This window comes from Chanos chanos, chromosome 13, assembly GCF_902362185.1.
Source record: "Chanos chanos chromosome 13, fChaCha1.1, whole genome shotgun sequence".
NCBI classification, from domain to species: Eukaryota; Metazoa; Chordata; class Actinopteri; order Gonorynchiformes; family Chanidae; genus Chanos; species Chanos chanos.
Genome location: NC_044507.1, coordinates 5,419,008 through 5,435,483, shown reverse-complemented (window position 1 = coordinate 5,435,483; position 16,476 = coordinate 5,419,008). Strand labels below are relative to the sequence as shown.

General features: G+C 39.6%; 2 protein-coding genes across 4 annotated transcripts in view; both read right to left on the bottom strand.

The window, feature by feature from the left end:
• Positions 1-6,152, bottom strand: part of LOC115826341 (aldo-keto reductase family 1 member B7-like) — a 28,861-nt gene extending 22,709 nt beyond the window's left edge. The window contains exon 1 of the mRNA XM_030790142.1: positions 5,917-6,152. The gene's annotated coding sequence lies outside the window, so the exon portion shown is untranslated. The remainder of the gene's footprint in view (positions 1-5,916) is intronic.
• On the bottom strand, positions 480-5,936 carry LOC115826338 (aldo-keto reductase family 1 member B7). 3 transcript variants are annotated; one of them, XM_030790138.1, is made up of 10 exons: positions 5,815-5,936; positions 5,465-5,653; positions 4,376-4,492; positions 4,088-4,165; positions 3,712-3,828; positions 2,552-2,664; positions 2,314-2,401; positions 2,114-2,197; positions 1,202-1,284; positions 480-795 (listed from the first exon to the last, which is right to left on the bottom strand). In XM_030790138.1, the coding sequence occupies exons 1-10, from the start codon at positions 5,911-5,913 to the stop codon at positions 762-764; spliced, it is 1,002 nt and encodes a 333-aa protein (XP_030645998.1). In that variant the 5' UTR covers positions 5,914-5,936; the 3' UTR covers positions 480-761. The 3 variants fall into 3 exon arrangements, with proteins under 3 accessions (XP_030645998.1, XP_030646000.1, XP_030645999.1); XM_030790140.1 differs by having other exon boundaries at positions 5,465-5,632; positions 5,818-5,936; XM_030790139.1 differs by having other exon boundaries at positions 5,465-5,632; positions 5,824-5,936.
• Positions 6,153-16,476: the final 10,324 nt, after the last annotated feature.

The following is a 16,476-nucleotide window of genomic DNA, read 5'->3' as shown; positions in this document are numbered from 1 at the left end:
TGAGACTGGCAGCGTGGGAGCAGTGGATTTCAGGGAGGGTGAGATTGAGAGAGAGAAAGACATGAAGAAGTGGTCTGAGGCGTGGAGCGGTGTGACTGTGAGATCAGGAACTTGGCAACCTCCATGCATCTTTGTATGCCAGACACTATGGAGGTGGAGACCGAGACGATGATGAGGACAACATGGAACATCTTAACATCCTTAGATGATAAGAGGGTTTAGTGTGGAGAGCACTGCTGTGGGTGTGAGGACCAGTATTGCCCAAACACTTGAGCATGAGCGGAGAAAAGCCCAACAGCTCAGAGAGGACAGAAGAATACAGAGGGTCCGAGAGCCAAATGCCAACTCAAGGACAACACAATTGACACTAGAGAAGTACAAGAAGAATTTATGCCTTTAGAATCTGACCTCAGGGAAAAAGCTGTGGTTTTTCTAGTGTAAGGTTTGAACTGCACAGAAGGATTGAATCACAATCAAAATGATTTTGAAAAGATTTTTATTCAAAACTTGATATCTGGGCCTAACATGTTTTCAAATCCATGTTCAAACTCTTAATCGTAGAGTAAATGTTTAGCATTAAGGCATTAGTAGATATGTGCAAACAATCCGGTTATTATGTACAAAAAGTAACATTTATCTGTCACATATGTAATTTCTTGACTAGGCTAAAACCATCATGTCTTTATTAAATATAGTCAACAGTGGTGATGATTCTTCACAGCAACTGTTCTATGTGAGAGCCATCCTGTTCACCTCCTCTTTCACTTGTAGGGGTAGAATGGGTGAGACTCAATCCTGTAATGTTAAAAAGAAAAAAACGTGTTAAAACTGCATGCATATTCATATCATTTTATCAATCTCAGTACATTTTTTTAATTATGTGTTTTTCCAAAATGTCTGCAGGTCCTTTGTGAAGTAGTGATTCGGATTCAAAGACTGGCCAACACACCATTACATTGACTGCAGTCACAACTACTAAAATGAATGATGACTCAAGACTTTTGGTAGGATAGTGGGTGACATGGGTGACGAACTCAGACCCTTAAACCTAAAAATTTTACTGATTTCTTTGTCTCATGATATCTATTGATCTCTGATTAGTAGCAAGTAGAAATCAGGAGGACCATCAGCACTGAGGGCTGGGTGTGAGTTCCTCACACGTGAGTTTGTGTGAAGAGGGAAGTCAAGATTAAGATCTTACCCTTTTATGTTGCAGGCCCTCCAGCTACGGTCCAGAGACTTCAGCCTCTTCATGTCCTCTTCAGACAGAGAGAAATCAAAGATCTGCAAACAAAGCAAATATTAAACTCATTGTTAACAGGTCAGCATAACATGGGCAATCTATAAAGATGTAGTAAGCATTACAAGTTAAAAGAATGATGACCAACATAATTCAACTTGCTTGTGTTTCCTGGGGAATGTCTAATCAACCAAGCGACTGCAGATCAATTTGAGACAAACTTCAGTTTGAATGAGAACAGTCAGAGATGGCCATTCTAAATTTACAAGAGCTCAGTCCATTTTTGTCTTTTTGTCCTGTATTGTAAACTAGTCCTATATTTCTGAGTACTAAGGGTCACGGCACAGTGATAGATGCAGCAAACACTGCATGGATATTCATATCTATCTATCTATCTATCTATCTATCTATCTATCTATCTATCTATCTATCTATCTATCTATCTATCTATCTATCTATCTGTTTATTCATTATTGTGAAGATGACGGTTTCGGACATTTTGCTGGCTTATAGTCTTTCTTTTTTAGACACTGTGTTGTGAACGTTTTTGATTTCCTAGAGCAGTATGCTCTTCTTAAAGCTTGCTAATCTGAGTCAATCAATATCTGACTGAATAAATGAAACTGACAACAGGTACAGGGACAGCAGTCTCAGTTTAAAACCGAGAGCAGGATCAAAAAAGAAATTTTAAAATCTTTGTTCTTGTGTCTTACTGTTTGGTCATGTTAACTTCATTCAACATGGCATACCTTGGGCTCTGATTTAGATATGTAAAAATGTCAAAATGTTTACAGTACAATGAATAGCTCAAAAGATCAAAATGTAGAGAGATTTTCTGGATCAAGAGACATTCATAGAGTACACAGTCATCACCTTTGAGTTGTCCACGATACGGCTGGGTGTGACACTCTTTGGGATCACTACAATGTCCTGTTGCACATGATACCTCAACAGAACCTGTAATAAACACACACATACACACACTTAACACACACATAGACACACTTAACAAGAGCAGAGAGGGAAAGACAGACATTCTTTTTATTGTCACTGCTGTGAGATGGTTGTCTTACTTGGGAAGGAGTCCGACCATGTTTCTTGGCGATCTCGAGCACAACAGGATCCTCTAACAGTTTCTCAGGGTCTTTTTCTCCTTGGTGACTATTTGGGGAAGAAGAGTTGTAGAGAACGTTTTCAGAAGCTGGATACTTTGAATTTTCCATAGAATGGTACATTTCACTTGTAGGCAGTGACTACATGATAAACTGTGTGGTTTCACACTGATATCAAATGAGTGGAAAATCATCTCACAATTCTTTGGGTCTTCCAGGAGAGCCAAAGGGGCTGTAGGCAGTGAGCACAATGTTCTTGGACTTGCAGTACTCAATCAGATCTGCCTGGACCAGGTAAGGGTGGAGTTCCACCTGATAGAAGATTGGGAGAAAGTGACAGAGCAGGTTCACTTCTGCTAAGTTGGAGATCTGAGAACAGTTTATTTATTTGTTCATGGATCAAGGACAGAGGGAGGGAAACTGTCTCCAAGGTCTTTTCTTTTTTCACTTTCCTTTGGGCAAATAAAGAGGCAGGTTTATCACCCCTGCAGCCACCGACTTACTTTATATCTAATCACCTGATTGAAACTCATGTGATTAAACATATTTCTTGATACTCAGAGAAAACAAATTGAGGTGCCAGATTTGGTTCCCAAGATTTGGTTTGTGTCAGACTGATTCATCACCTTAATCCCTCCCTTATCAAGGTAAAGAAACAATACTCTTCAGTGTTCTTTGTTTTATTTGCATAAAAATGTATGCAACAGGTAAGATCTAATCTAGCAGGTGAGTAAGAGACAGTGACAGAGCTGATTTAGTTCCCCTTAGGTTAAGATCTGTGATCAGTTTGTTTATTTTGCTTGCAGAATTAAGATAGAAGGAAGAGAAATTCTTTGTAAGGTCAGTGTTTTGCCCCTGACTTTCTGCAAACAGAGAAGAAAACCCGTTGCCAGCTGAGCAGCCCCATTTTTTAGCATTACCTGGAGACTCAAACGGTTTTCTTTACGCTCCGAATAGAACTAACTGAAACAGTGGCGCTGGAGTTGAGTCTGTGTCAGAATTAGTCAACTTAATCCGCCCTACACACTTAATCCACCTTATATCAAAGTAGCCAAACAAGTAGGACGCTGTTCTCTGCTCCATATGTATAAAACGTCAAAATAATGTGAGGTAAGGAAAGGATAATAAGAGGATATTAACTTTTCTCTGTCACTCAGTTGCAATATAACATTAACATATTACCTCACATAGTCAGACATATGCTGCCGCTCTGAGTTTTTAAGTATCGTATTTCATGTTATATAAGTATAAGATCCTCGGTCACTGACTAAGGAGGTGAAAAGTCACAACAGTCAGAATGAGTCAGCACAATTTGCCATAATGTGTTTAGATTTGCACTATGGTAATGCTGTGCAGAACCTGGTTGACTGCTGGTGGGACCTTGGCCACAGACAGGAGTCTCTCCAGTTGTTGGATGTTGAAGTTGGACACACCGATACTCCTCACTTTCCCTGAAGCCTTCAGAGCCTCCATCCCCTGTAACACACACAGCAGTCTATCAACAGAACCATTCACATGACGTTCCCACAAGGTTCCCTGGACGTTCAAACTAAGACTATAATATTTCTCTCAGTTTGTCACAATGGTTTAAACAGGTTTAAACAGTGGAGTTCATGCAAGTTCACTGATTATCAGCTCACGTTCAAATACAGTTGCCCTGATCAATATTTGTAATAACTTTAAACTCTACAGTTGGAATGAAATGGAATTAATGAAGAGTTAAACATTTCTTTACCTTCCACACATCCACATAATCAATTTCATTAGTGAGTATTTTTCCGTCTTTCATTGGGAAGAGTTCATCTCCTACTTTCTGTTCACAAAGGTAAAGAAAATAATGGGATTCAAGACATTTTCATGTGAAATCAGTGATGACAAAAATGTGCATACACTAAAAGAATGGTTTTATGTCCTTGATATTCACACTCAGATAAGAATAAGATTAAAAATGTCACCTTCAGAGAAGGTGCTGTACTGTAAATGAGTGTGTGTGTGTCTGTGTGTGAGTGTGTGTGTGTATTACCTGAAAACCCACTGGGAAGTGTATCAGATACAGATCAATGTAGTCTAACTGAAGATCACTGAAAGATTTATTGAAGCATTTAGGGATGTCCTCAGGGGCAAAGTGAGTCGGAAACAGCTACATGAGGAGAACATTCATTAATCCAGTGCTCATGCAGAAAGTAAAATGGCCACACATTTGATAAACAAAGCCATTATAAAGGATACTCATTGGACAAACACAGTCTCTATGAAAGCTATTCACTGGATAAACATAGTCAGTGCATGGCTCCACAGACTCTACGAAAATTCTCTAGAAAAAGATACGACATGGGATGTGTATTTAATATATGCTTGATAACACTTTGGAACCACTATAGCTAAACATTCCATGAGCAATTGGTTAAGCACACAAATCTAGCGCAACTAGAACTGAGTAGAACACACTGGATTATTTGACATGAAACAACAAGGCAACAGAGGTGTTCCACAGAAACGTCGCTCCATTCTAACATGATGACATCGTTCTATTGCTCCAGACAGAACAGCTGTACATTCAGAATAGATGCTCATGTCACTAAGACTGAGGTCTGGGGACAGTGCAGACCACTTGAATGAAGTGAACTCACAGGCCAGCCCCTGAGATAGTTTTAAGAAAGTGCTACCTTTGTAACAAGGTGCTATAGCCACTCATGATACACGGAATCACCAACAACCAGATGTTTTTTTTTCTTAGATGTTTGATGCAACAATTAAGGTAAATCCTTGATATGCCCATTTCACCATTCAGTTGAACAATAGGCAGATGCCACAGTGCATGCCTGCCTTCTTTATATAGCAAGCATCAGCAAGTGACGGTTTGGAAGTGCATCAACATTTTTGGGGGTGGTATACCAAATAAATTGGCCACTGAGTGTACATGCTGAGCCGCAGCTGCACACAGGGACCATTCATCAGTTAAAAGACAGGGAAGCGAAAGAAGCCACCCACTGAGTGTGCTGAATACTCATGCTGAAATCAAATATAGAAATCTGTCACATAGACTCTACATGGGACATACTGATGGTGACATGTTACCGGCAACATGCTGTTGTTTATGACCCCATCTCACCTTGGTGACGACAAATATATCCTCGCGTCGAATGACGCCTTGTTGAATTTTGCCGTTAATGGCTTTTCCTACTTCGCTTTCGTTGCGGTAAGCATATGCCGTATCGATGTGACGGTATCCAGCATCAATTGCTGCTTCAACCGCTGCTTTACATGATCCTGAGGAGCCCTGTTTAAAATAAAAAAAAATCTCTACATTATTACTATATAAAACATTGCCAAAAACGATTATAATAACAACGAATCCACTTCAATATGTAACATGAAGCAGTTGAAACAGCTCAACTGAGATCAGTGGACTATGTTTGGAATGAGGGCATATGTCAAAAAGGAGAAAAGACAATAAAAGACAACACATACCTCTGCTCCCCATGTTCCCAGTCCCAGCAGTGGCATAAATCTGCCATCATTCAGCTTCACTTTACTGGTCTGAGCACTTTTTGAACTCATTATTTCTGTAGTTTTAGACAAAATAGAAATGAATGAGAGATCACAGGACTAGCGTTGACTCTCTGCCTTTCCCTCTCACTCTCACTAAGCCTTCCCCTTTCACTTTGAGTTTACTGTCGATGTTCACACTGCCTATCAGGCTACTGATTGAACTTCAGACTGTGTGTGTGAATGTGTGTGTGTGCATGCGTGGTTCTGTATGCATATATATATGCACACAAGCGCATGTGCAAGCTCGTTCTTTTGGACATCTAACAGGAACTACAGGTCTGACACAAATCTGACTACTGTGGTCATTACATTATGCTCCATATGCCTGTCACCTTTCTCCCCATTACACAGATGTGCAAATTCATGCTTCATCAGCCCGTTTATTAAGGTGAAACATGTGACAGAAACTAAACGACCACACGACAAGCATTGCATGCTGAGATATGAAGAGAATAGATATGAAATAAACAATGAACTGTCATGAAGTGTTCATATTGGAGAGTCCATGACAATGTTAAGTTTTTTGTTCATTTCAAAATACAGTTATGCCTGAGAGATAATGTAAGAGAAAGACAGAGAGAGAGAGAGAGAGAGAGAGAGAGAGAGAGAGAGAGAAACATGATGCACATGAAGTAGGTGCATAAACGTGCATTGCATATTAAGATATGCTGTCAGAGTAAACAGCTCAACTATGATATAAACAGTGAACTGTAGTGAAACGTTTGTGTCGGAGAGTCTGTGATAAGGTAATGTAGTTCACTATGACAAGCCTAAGCCTCCTTTTGGGAGAGAGAGAGAGACTTCTATTTGGACACATATTTTGTAAACAGTTCTTTTTAGTTTTCCCAGTTCATAATTTTTTCTGTGCACACATAAACATCCTGAAACAACCTTTCAACTTATCCTTTTACAGATACAGTGGGTGCAATAGTCTAAATACAACTCCTCCCATCCTCCACAACTCCACCCACACAAGAGAGGCTTCACTCTTGCCCCAGTTAACCTGAGCAGATGACACAGCCCTAGTGTCTCTGAAAGAGCTGGAACCATCTCCTTCTCACAAACTAAAATGTATTACATTATCTGCATAGCTCTACAGAGAGACTGGAGAAACCCCTAGTAAGAAAAACACCGTGAGTTTTCCCCACAGCTGACGGAGGAGAATCTCGGTGGCTAAACAGTATAACAATCACTCAAATTCCAAACAGTCCCAAAAGAATACGTCAGTATTCACACTGAAAGTTTTCCATACATGAAACATATCACGTAGCTGCAAAAAATGTCCAGTATATAGAAATATACTGTTAGTGTACAGATATATTTAAATCATATATTTCAAAATATACATTTGCACATGAAGCTACACGTCTCAAATTTTTCAAAAGAGCTAAGTGAGCCACTGTGGAAGGATTCACACAATATCATTTAAAAAACACCTCAGAATACAGTCCTAAATCTATTGTTAAGAGATTGAGGATAAGACCTCTCTCTGGTTGAGGCAGTCTTTGAAGGAGCTGTTTGCTATAACTAGACTCATTGTCTATGGCTCTATAGAGAGTTGAATAGAGTTTCACTGCATGCAGAATCATTTTATCCAAGTGAGAGGTCAGCCTCTGATGAGCGAGATAGGGGTGAGGCATTTGTTTTTGCAGCTGGATGTTGTAAATAAAAGAAAAAATGAGATGGGTGGGTCCATTTCCCTTATGGTATCTAAACGGGACCTTATCCTGGCCTCTGTCCCTCTCTCCAAATTCCCCCGACTGTTTTAGATTTTCAAAATCATCTTTCATGGTGCTCCATTGCATTATTTGTATGTTAACATGTCAGTAACATTTAGATTTTAAAAGAGAAAATATTCATTTTTACCGCAACTACATGGTGATCGGAACAAAAAAATCTCTGCACATCATTGTCCACTTCAGATAAAAACTCTTCAAACTAGAATTTCTATTTATGTAGCGTCTTTCATACATACAGTCTCCCTAAAGTGCACACACACACACATTTTTAACTTTGTGTGTTGCATGAGTGTGTTGCATTATAGCTTACAGAAAAATAGCAGTTTGTCCACTCATCACTCATCACACAGTTGTGCAGTGCCCATTAGACTCATTGTGTCATTGTAGACTTACCTATTGTTGTCTGAAAGTAGAAATTTCTTCTCCAGCTCTCTTTATCTTACTTTCACTTTCTTGTTTACACAAGAAATACTTTGCAGAAGAGAAGGTGGAGCTTAGTGTGTGAGTGCGTGTATGTGTGTGTGTTATTATAGTTGTCTTGTCTGTGTCTAAAATTGATATCCTGTGTATGTATGTGTATCTTCTCTTGTATATGTTACAGTATAGCCGGGACATTAGTATGTCTGGGGCACCTCTAATCGGAACACAGGCAAATGCGCGCTGGTGAGGCATCGCATTAGGACGGGGGACCATCCCCTAATCAGGCAATGTGCATACCAAACCTCACCTGAAAAAAGAGCTGAGATTGAGAAACAGGTGGCAGATCTGCTCGCGGACGGCGTGATTGAAGAGATCACTAAAATATCTGTCACTAAAATAAATGTCATTTCTTCAGGAAAATCTCAATAAATACAACTTTATTAATAAATACAACATTATTTTATTAAATAGATACAAAAAACTGTGAATACAGTGTGGGTCAGGTATGGGGACTCAGCTTGTGCTTCAGGGTGTTTACACAGTTTTAAAGGAAAACTGCAGAAAAAGAACACCTTGTTTTGTAGAGTGAAAAAAAATCTTTTAAGGTATAATGTATAAAAACAATCAAACAAGTAAGGTTATAACCTTAGATATCTGATAGATAAAGGAGGAAGCTGGGGCTACAAGAGTCTCAGTTCGAGATCTGTCTGGCTGCAGTAAAGAGTGCTGCCAGCAGAGGTCAGAAAAGGGCTGAACAGGTTCAGCTGGAAGGCAGCCAGTAATCACATAGCATTGTGTAATGTAACATTTGTTTAAAAAAAAAAGAAAGAAAAAAAAATTAAATACTTACACAAAACATAACACAACACTTACGCAAACTGCATCATACTTTATGATTACACCTTAGTTTGGCATTTATCAAAATGTATTATTGTAATTATTTTTTGAAGATTATTCAGTTGCAGACTACTCTCAGACTGTTAGAGGACATGATCAGCTGGTGGACATGGACATTGCTGTTTGCTGTCAGTGACTGCTGGGGCTGTAGGTAAGCAGACAAGAATGCATAGCAGTAAGCACAGTTGTGTACAGAGCAGTGCCAGATAAGTTAGGTAAGGCTGGGAATGTGTAAGGCTGTTTAGTTATGAATCTGCGCTGTATATGTAATCTATAAAGCACAACAATAAAAAAAAAGCAAAAGAATAAGACATGCACAATTAAAACTGTAAATTGCAAAGTGAACTATGAAAGAAGACACAATCTAGCTTTATTGCATTAACAAGCAAAAGCAGTTTCATATGATACAACATGCTTGTGTTTAGTTTCTTCAAATTGTTATTTCTCTTAAATGCAAAAATATATGGATTTTAAAAAGCTGACAGATACAACAACATTATGGAACGCATTTCATTACTTAATATATGCTGTCCAAACTAGCAAAACGTTCAGAAAACTAACTAGCCTAAAATGCGACCTGCAGAATCAGACCCACTGTATTGCTGGCTGGCTACTATGCTATTGCACAATTTCCCGATGAAGTATACAGGCCTAAATATAATGTGACAACAGGCAAACAGGTGAGAGACCACCCGACTATTTTGAAACACTGAAATTTAACTTGAAGTCGCCGTCTCTCAACGTCGCGGAGTAGCCGTCTCTGTATGAAGTGCGCAAATAGCTCAGTTGTGTCACATCAGATATTATAACGGTTCAGATTTTAATTTAAAGTGACAGTTTTGGAGAAAATACTTACCTTCCTGTTGACTGGTGTCAAAACTGCTGCTTCTTCAAACTCACGGGCACGCACGAGCTGGTGGTTGTCCGCTTAATTTCTATTGGTTAAGTCTAATAGGCCTTTCATTCAAAAAGGGCCATCGCGCAAACGGATAACCTAACAAACCCAAGGTTACCCGCAACTTCACCATTCATCTTATGGATGGCAGCCAGATGAGCATTTTAACTTATTGTTTAAATATTATTAATTGTTAAAATTCTGCTTGATGAGGGCCATGGGTAGACAACAACAAAAAAGCCCACCTTGCCAAAATGGGCACCATCGTGGGTTTGAAATATGAAATACACTTCAAATAAATGTCAGTCATTCTTTACATCTATCTCTCTCTTTGTTTTCCTGCCTGTCTTTCTCTGAAAGTATAAGGTACCATCAATTATGCAGTTTTTCATAATGAATCCTGGTAGGACGTCTGATTTCCATGAACACTTTTACTGCCCTTCTGACCAAACATATTTCCTCACTAAATCACTTCACAAGTGTCCTCAGCTGCCTAAGTGAGGACACTAGTGAGGGACACAATTGATATTGGAAATTGTTTTTTAAGCACCCATTACATCTTCAGACACTTAAGATTACTTCTCATCATTTGACTATAATAAGAACATAATTATATATGTATAACCATATGTATAAGCACAGTGTGCAATGTATCGCAAAAAAATTTATACACCATAGACATAAAATAAGTCTATATCTACACTGACCTTAGGTTAAGCAGTTTACAGTACTGATCCTTTAGAAAGGCAGAGGGAAGCTTCACTGCAGTGTTTCTTAGATTATTCTTTGCCAGGCCCAGTTCTGTCAGGTAATATGGGTTTGCGGTCAGAGCTGAAGCCAGACTAGCAAAGCCTTCCTCTGTGATACAACATTATGTCATTCTAAGGAGGGCGAAGCAGAACAACATTTCAGTCTACCAGACAAGCAGTATAACATAATAGAATTAATGCAGCTAACTATTTGAGTACCTAACAAAATGGTCATGAAGAATATAAATATTTTTTTTATCAGTAATCATACCAAAAATAAGCCTTTTATTGCAAAACTTTCTCCTCAATCTCTGTCTGTGTGTATCAAGATAAGGCAGGGTTTTTATCGCGGTCTCATGTTATTTATAAGGCATTGAAGGTTTGTTGTCAGGCAAGATTGATGTAGGGGTCGTCAGGCCGTAGAACATATTACCCATAATTCCCTGCGCGACCGCATGGGTAATCTGTACCCATCTTCTCAGGTTCCACTGTAACGGTATTGGTTACAGCAGATACCATACAGTGATGGCGCAATTTTCGCCATAAAACCGCGGAAAATTCCAAATTCTTTTCCAGCTCTTTTCCAGCTCCTTTCCAGCCCCGCAATTCTGCAACTCAGCGGGTGTCTCTTTTCTCTGCCGAAGAAAAGGACAGCGTAACAAAGAAGCGAGACATTTGTACAACCAAAGTTTAATTTACTTTCTCTCGCGCAGTTGCAACTTTAACTTCTACTGGCAAGTTACACTGTAACGCACACAGTAATCGACGGAAGAAAAGGCGACCGGATCCCTTTCTACTTCTTTAAATGTCGACGAACTAAATCAAGAACCCTTAAAGATCATCGGACGAGTAACGGAGCCCCGAAGATCTTCAAGTGACAAGGAAAGGAACTTCTCTCTGGACCTGCGAATCGCACTGCTCATCAGACTACCAAAGACGCACCTTCGGTCGCCACGCAATGAGCTATTCAAAGTAAGGCTGGCATCTGGGCATACTTTAGTATTAAGATCATACGCAGTTAACGTGAAGAAAGTGTTATCATTTGAATTCTTTTATGATTTTAATGTACACGCTGTATTTCATGTACGATGCGTTTTTTAGCCGTTTATTATTTTCTTGTGAAGGATAGATCTGGCATGCGTTCTCTCTCTCTCTAACTCCCTTTTTCTGATTGCACACCTCCAACATTGGGATTGCAGCGTGACTTAAGGGTTGGGTAGAGTTGTTGAGTTTAGGGCCTACTTACTTGAGACTAGCTCTCAAGTTAGACATTCTTTGGTCTCTCGCACACATGCGATTCTCGTTGCCACCCCCACTCTAGTTGGTGCCTAGCACACACGCTTGCGCACTAAATCCTCATACCACGCATACCTCTTGCTGTACACATGCGCACAGCCTCTCTCCCTCGCTCCTCCTCCTCTCTTCTGTGCGCCTGCGCAGAGCCTCTCTCCAAAGAACTCCTCCCTCTCTCTTCAGTGCGCAGCTGGGCACACGCCCACATACACGCACGCGCTCTCTCTCTCTCGCTCTCTCTCACACACACACACACACACACACTCACTCATCTCTGGTCCAACACTCATTCAGTTCTACACTGAATGCCTGTACATAGACTCATCACCATTTTGTTACCCTTTGATCATTCTATTTGCTGCTGATTATTGATTGTACCATATCAGTATTGGTTTGCCAAGTAGTATTGATTATGTTAATAAATAGTATCATTGAAATAAACTGTTGTCCTGTCTGTTTCTGCCGCAGTATCTACTGAATGCCAACCTCTGCCATCAAAGCACTCCCAATTACCTTCAACCTGGTTGTTCATGAGTGTTATGGGTTTAGTAGTGTAATTGCAATACATTAGTACTGCAATACTCTCTAAGACTGTAGCACAGTGTTACAGCTAGCTTATCCCATTAATCTTAGTTGTTTAATTAATAAAATATTGAACATCGAAATTAATGGTTAATAAATTTTATGAGACTGATTTATGAGACTGATTTATAGATCCTACCACACCTACATCTTTTGGTGTCTCTGTGTTAGGATTGCAATTGCACCTACATTGATCAGCTGATGAACAAAAGAACTTCTTTGCAGAAATGATAACATGAATTATAACATGCTCAAAATGTCAGCGGTGAAACATATATGTTTCATATTTTACAATTGTGCAAGTGTAGTAATTTCTGTAATCAAAATTAGTGACTGATGTACAGTGGCTGGTAAGCCATGGTCAACCAGTAATCCACGTTCAAATATATTTAGTTACCAGATTTGCTTTATTTCTGAAGCAGTTGTTTATCCGATCAAACTCACTTAACAGTACATGATACAAATCCTAGTCAAGTCTGGATGATACAGCTCCACCCAGTGTTCAAATTCAGTGTTCACATAGTTGAAAAGTGAACAACAGAAAATGACTGATAGCCAAGTAAAATGACATGTGCAATGGTTCTTACACCACTTTGTTTTCACCTCCCAAAAATTCAGTGCACCAGAGTACTGACCTCAGCCTCTCCAGTTTGCAGTGTGGCTCTTTCAGTACAACAGAGAGCATCTTTACTCCTGAGTCTCCTACTTTATTGTAACTCAGGTCCAGCTCTCTTAAGTGTAAAGGGTTTGAGTTTAGAGCTGAAGCAATAGTAGCACATTCTTTCTCTGTTATCCTGCAATCTGAAAGCCTGAGGGGAGAGATGAATACATGATGCATGACTTGGCTGATATAGTTTATATTTATTTCACCATTTCTGTTTTTAGGCTCATACCACAACATTATGGCACTACGCCTTTGATACAGTAGCTGTATCCTTTGTTACATGGGAACAACCTTGCTTCAGATTTTTCCCAATTTCCCCAACCCATTTTACATTAAATCATTTTCTTGCAGTGGGATCTCAGCTATATCTCTCCGTTCTGTCTCTCACACACTGTTCTGATTTCAATTCACAGACTTGCTTTCATAGCATTTAAGTATTTTAAGTATTCTAATATCATTCTCTAACAGGGATGATTTAACTTCAGCATGCAATGTAGGTGGTTTTGGTTTTAATATCATGGTAACACTTTACAGCATGAATTGTCTTTGTTCCTGTTACTTAAGCCATTCACAGACAAAGTAGCAAATGCTAAGCTCTTTCTTTTCTTTTACCTTGGGCACAGTGGACAAAATCAGCAATAATGCACTAAATTCCATGATATTGCTGTTCATGTGTTAAATTCCTCTTTGCTTTCGTAATCAATATGAGTCGATACCTTTGATGATTTCAAGACATGGTTGTCCGGTGTACCTGCAGTAAAGTGGTAGCAGTAGATTATTCATGAGTGCTTGAATAACTTTTCTAACATCAACAATCTGGAACTTTATAACCTGTCCTTTAGGTGGTGCCTTTGTTCTACATGTTGTAGTTAGTTAAAGTGTAATTATTCAGTTTATGTTTTTGCCCAGCTGAGAGAAGGAAGTTGCTGTTTGACTATGCTGTGCATTTGTGTTTGCTGGTAAAAATAATAAAAAGGCTCAGAGATGATTTTTGGTGGTAGTCTTCTTTACTGAGGCTCAGTGATGGTACAGGCGAAGAGGGAAGGAAGAGGAGAGAAGCTCCTGGACACTGTGCACACAATGTCACTGCAACTGTCGTGATGTTACTGACTAGAGAAAAACAATCCCTTGTGCAAAGATATACCCAAGCCTCATAAGGCCTTTGACTTTGTCTGCCATAGATACCAAGCACCTCAGACTGACACACGAGACCGGACCAAGTGTTGTCTGCTTAACTCTCCAGTTCATGTCAATTTGTGTGAATTACTGTTCTGTGAATGCGAGGGTGTGCAGAGATGTGGATATGTGCATATGGAGGTGCGTAGGTGTCGTACGTGCGTATGGATATGTGAACACGTGTGTGTGCACGTCCCTTCTGACCCTAATACCACAGAAAACATTCTGCTAGGTCCCACAACAACAAGCTGAACAATGCATGGACTTGAAATGTCTTTTGCACTGTGTACATCCTCGTTTGCTAGAATTTATGGAAGTGGAGAGCGAGATGACGATCAGGACAACAAGGAGCAGCTTTACATTCTCAGACTACCTTGGACTTGGTAGGACAGTGTCAGTATCTAACGCACTGATTTCCATGATATTATTGTTTATGTGTTTAATTCATCATTGCTTTCATAACTAATATGAACAAATGCCTTAGTTGATTTGAACACATCCTCTCCCATATGCTTGTGGGGTGCACCTGCTGTAAAATGGTAGCTGAAAAGAATAGTGACTGACAGTGCAGTGTTAGGTGTGCTGCTCCCTGTGTTAGGTGTACAGCCTCTGTGCTGATTTAGGGACCGCTGATTTAGTTACTGTGGGGTGTCGGTCCGAACACACAATCCAAACATCCATTTTTGGTTTTATATTTATTAACACGCACAGCACAACATGTGCACAATCTTGAACTTGTATGGACAAAGATGGAGGTTTGCCATGTGGTGTGAGGTGCATGTTAAATCTACATGAGCCTGTCTTATACTTTCCTGAGTAAACAAACCAGGCACTGTCTCTGAAACACAAACGTCAAGTTCCCCAACTGGTGGCCCTTTATTACAGTAGCCGTAGATCTTGCATGGATGTTTAATAACTTTTCTAACATCAGCAACTTGCAGTTTTACAACATGTCCTTTTGATGGTGCTTTTGTTCCACATATTGTAGTTTGTTGAAGTGTAATTATTCAGTTTATGCTTCTGCCCGGCTGAGAGAATGAAGTTGCAGTTTGGCTACAAGCCGAACAACACATGGGCTTGAAATGTCTTTCACACTGAATGCATCCTCGTACGTCAGAATCTATACCAGTGGAGACCAAAATGATGATCAGCACAACATGGAACATCTTAACATCCTTAGATGATAAGAGGGTTTAGTGTGGAGAGCACTGCTGTGGGTGTGAGGACCAGCACTGCCCAAACACTTGAGCATGAGTGGAGAAAAGCCCAACAGCTCAGAGAGGACAGAAGAATACAGAGGGTGTGAGAGCTAAAACCCAACTCAAGGACAACACAGCTAATATCAGAGGAGCACAAAAATAAATTTTGCTCCTGGAAACTGACACTCAGGGAACAGTTGTGGTTTTGAACTGCACAACAGGATTGAATTGGGGCTGTCACGATATCAGATTTTCACAGCACAAATACTGCAGCCAAAAGACTTCACGATAACGATATTATCGCGATATGTATAGAAAATTTGAACAAAATAATATGAATAATAATAATGCTATCTGTCAAATTCATCTTTAAATTTGTTTATTGTGTGTTTTGGCTCTTTTCTGGCAAACGAATTTCACTCATACGAGTGTAGTGAGGTAGAGTCTGTAACCATAACTGTACAAAAGCGTATGAAGAGAATAATTACGCTACTTAATGGATATTGAAAAGGCAACCAGATGAACTGGACCTAGCAGAAAAACAAGACGCTGATTGGTTGACATGCATGTTTGGTTGACATGCATGTTTGGTATTTTGTAGGAGCGCTGTAGCGTGAGGCAAGCAGCGACCTGAGGTGATGCAATGTACTGTTAAACGATGTAATGGAACTGTTTTCAGTTTGAAAAATGCGATTTTTTTTTCTTAGTTAACTCCTTATTCTCCTACTCTTATTTTTTTAACCCCCTATTTTGTTCTATTCTACTCCTTGGTGTCTTACTCTTTATTTATTTAAATCCCTTACTGTACTCTTATTCTTACGACTACTGTGCTCTTACTGCTGAGTTGACCTGTTTCTCTCGTCTCACACATTTCATTGTACCGTTGACCCCGTGTTAACCTACATATGACAAATAAACTCGTAAACTAAACTCTTAAACTAAACTAAACTAAACTAAA

Excerpts from the sequence above, each read along its gene's own strand:
- LOC115826338 (XM_030790138.1), bottom strand. The coding sequence starts at position 5,913 with ATGAGTTCAAAAAGTGCTCAGACCAGTAAAGTGAAGCTGAATGATGGC. Across the intron at positions 2,402-2,551 it reads CCTGGAAGACCCAAAGAATT|TCACCAAGGAGAAAAAGACC; the intron begins GTGAGATGATTT and ends TTCCCCAAATAG. Across the intron at positions 1,285-2,113 it reads GTATCGTGGACAACTCAAAG|ATCTTTGATTTCTCTCTGTC; the intron begins GTGATGACTGTG and ends CTTTGTTTGCAG.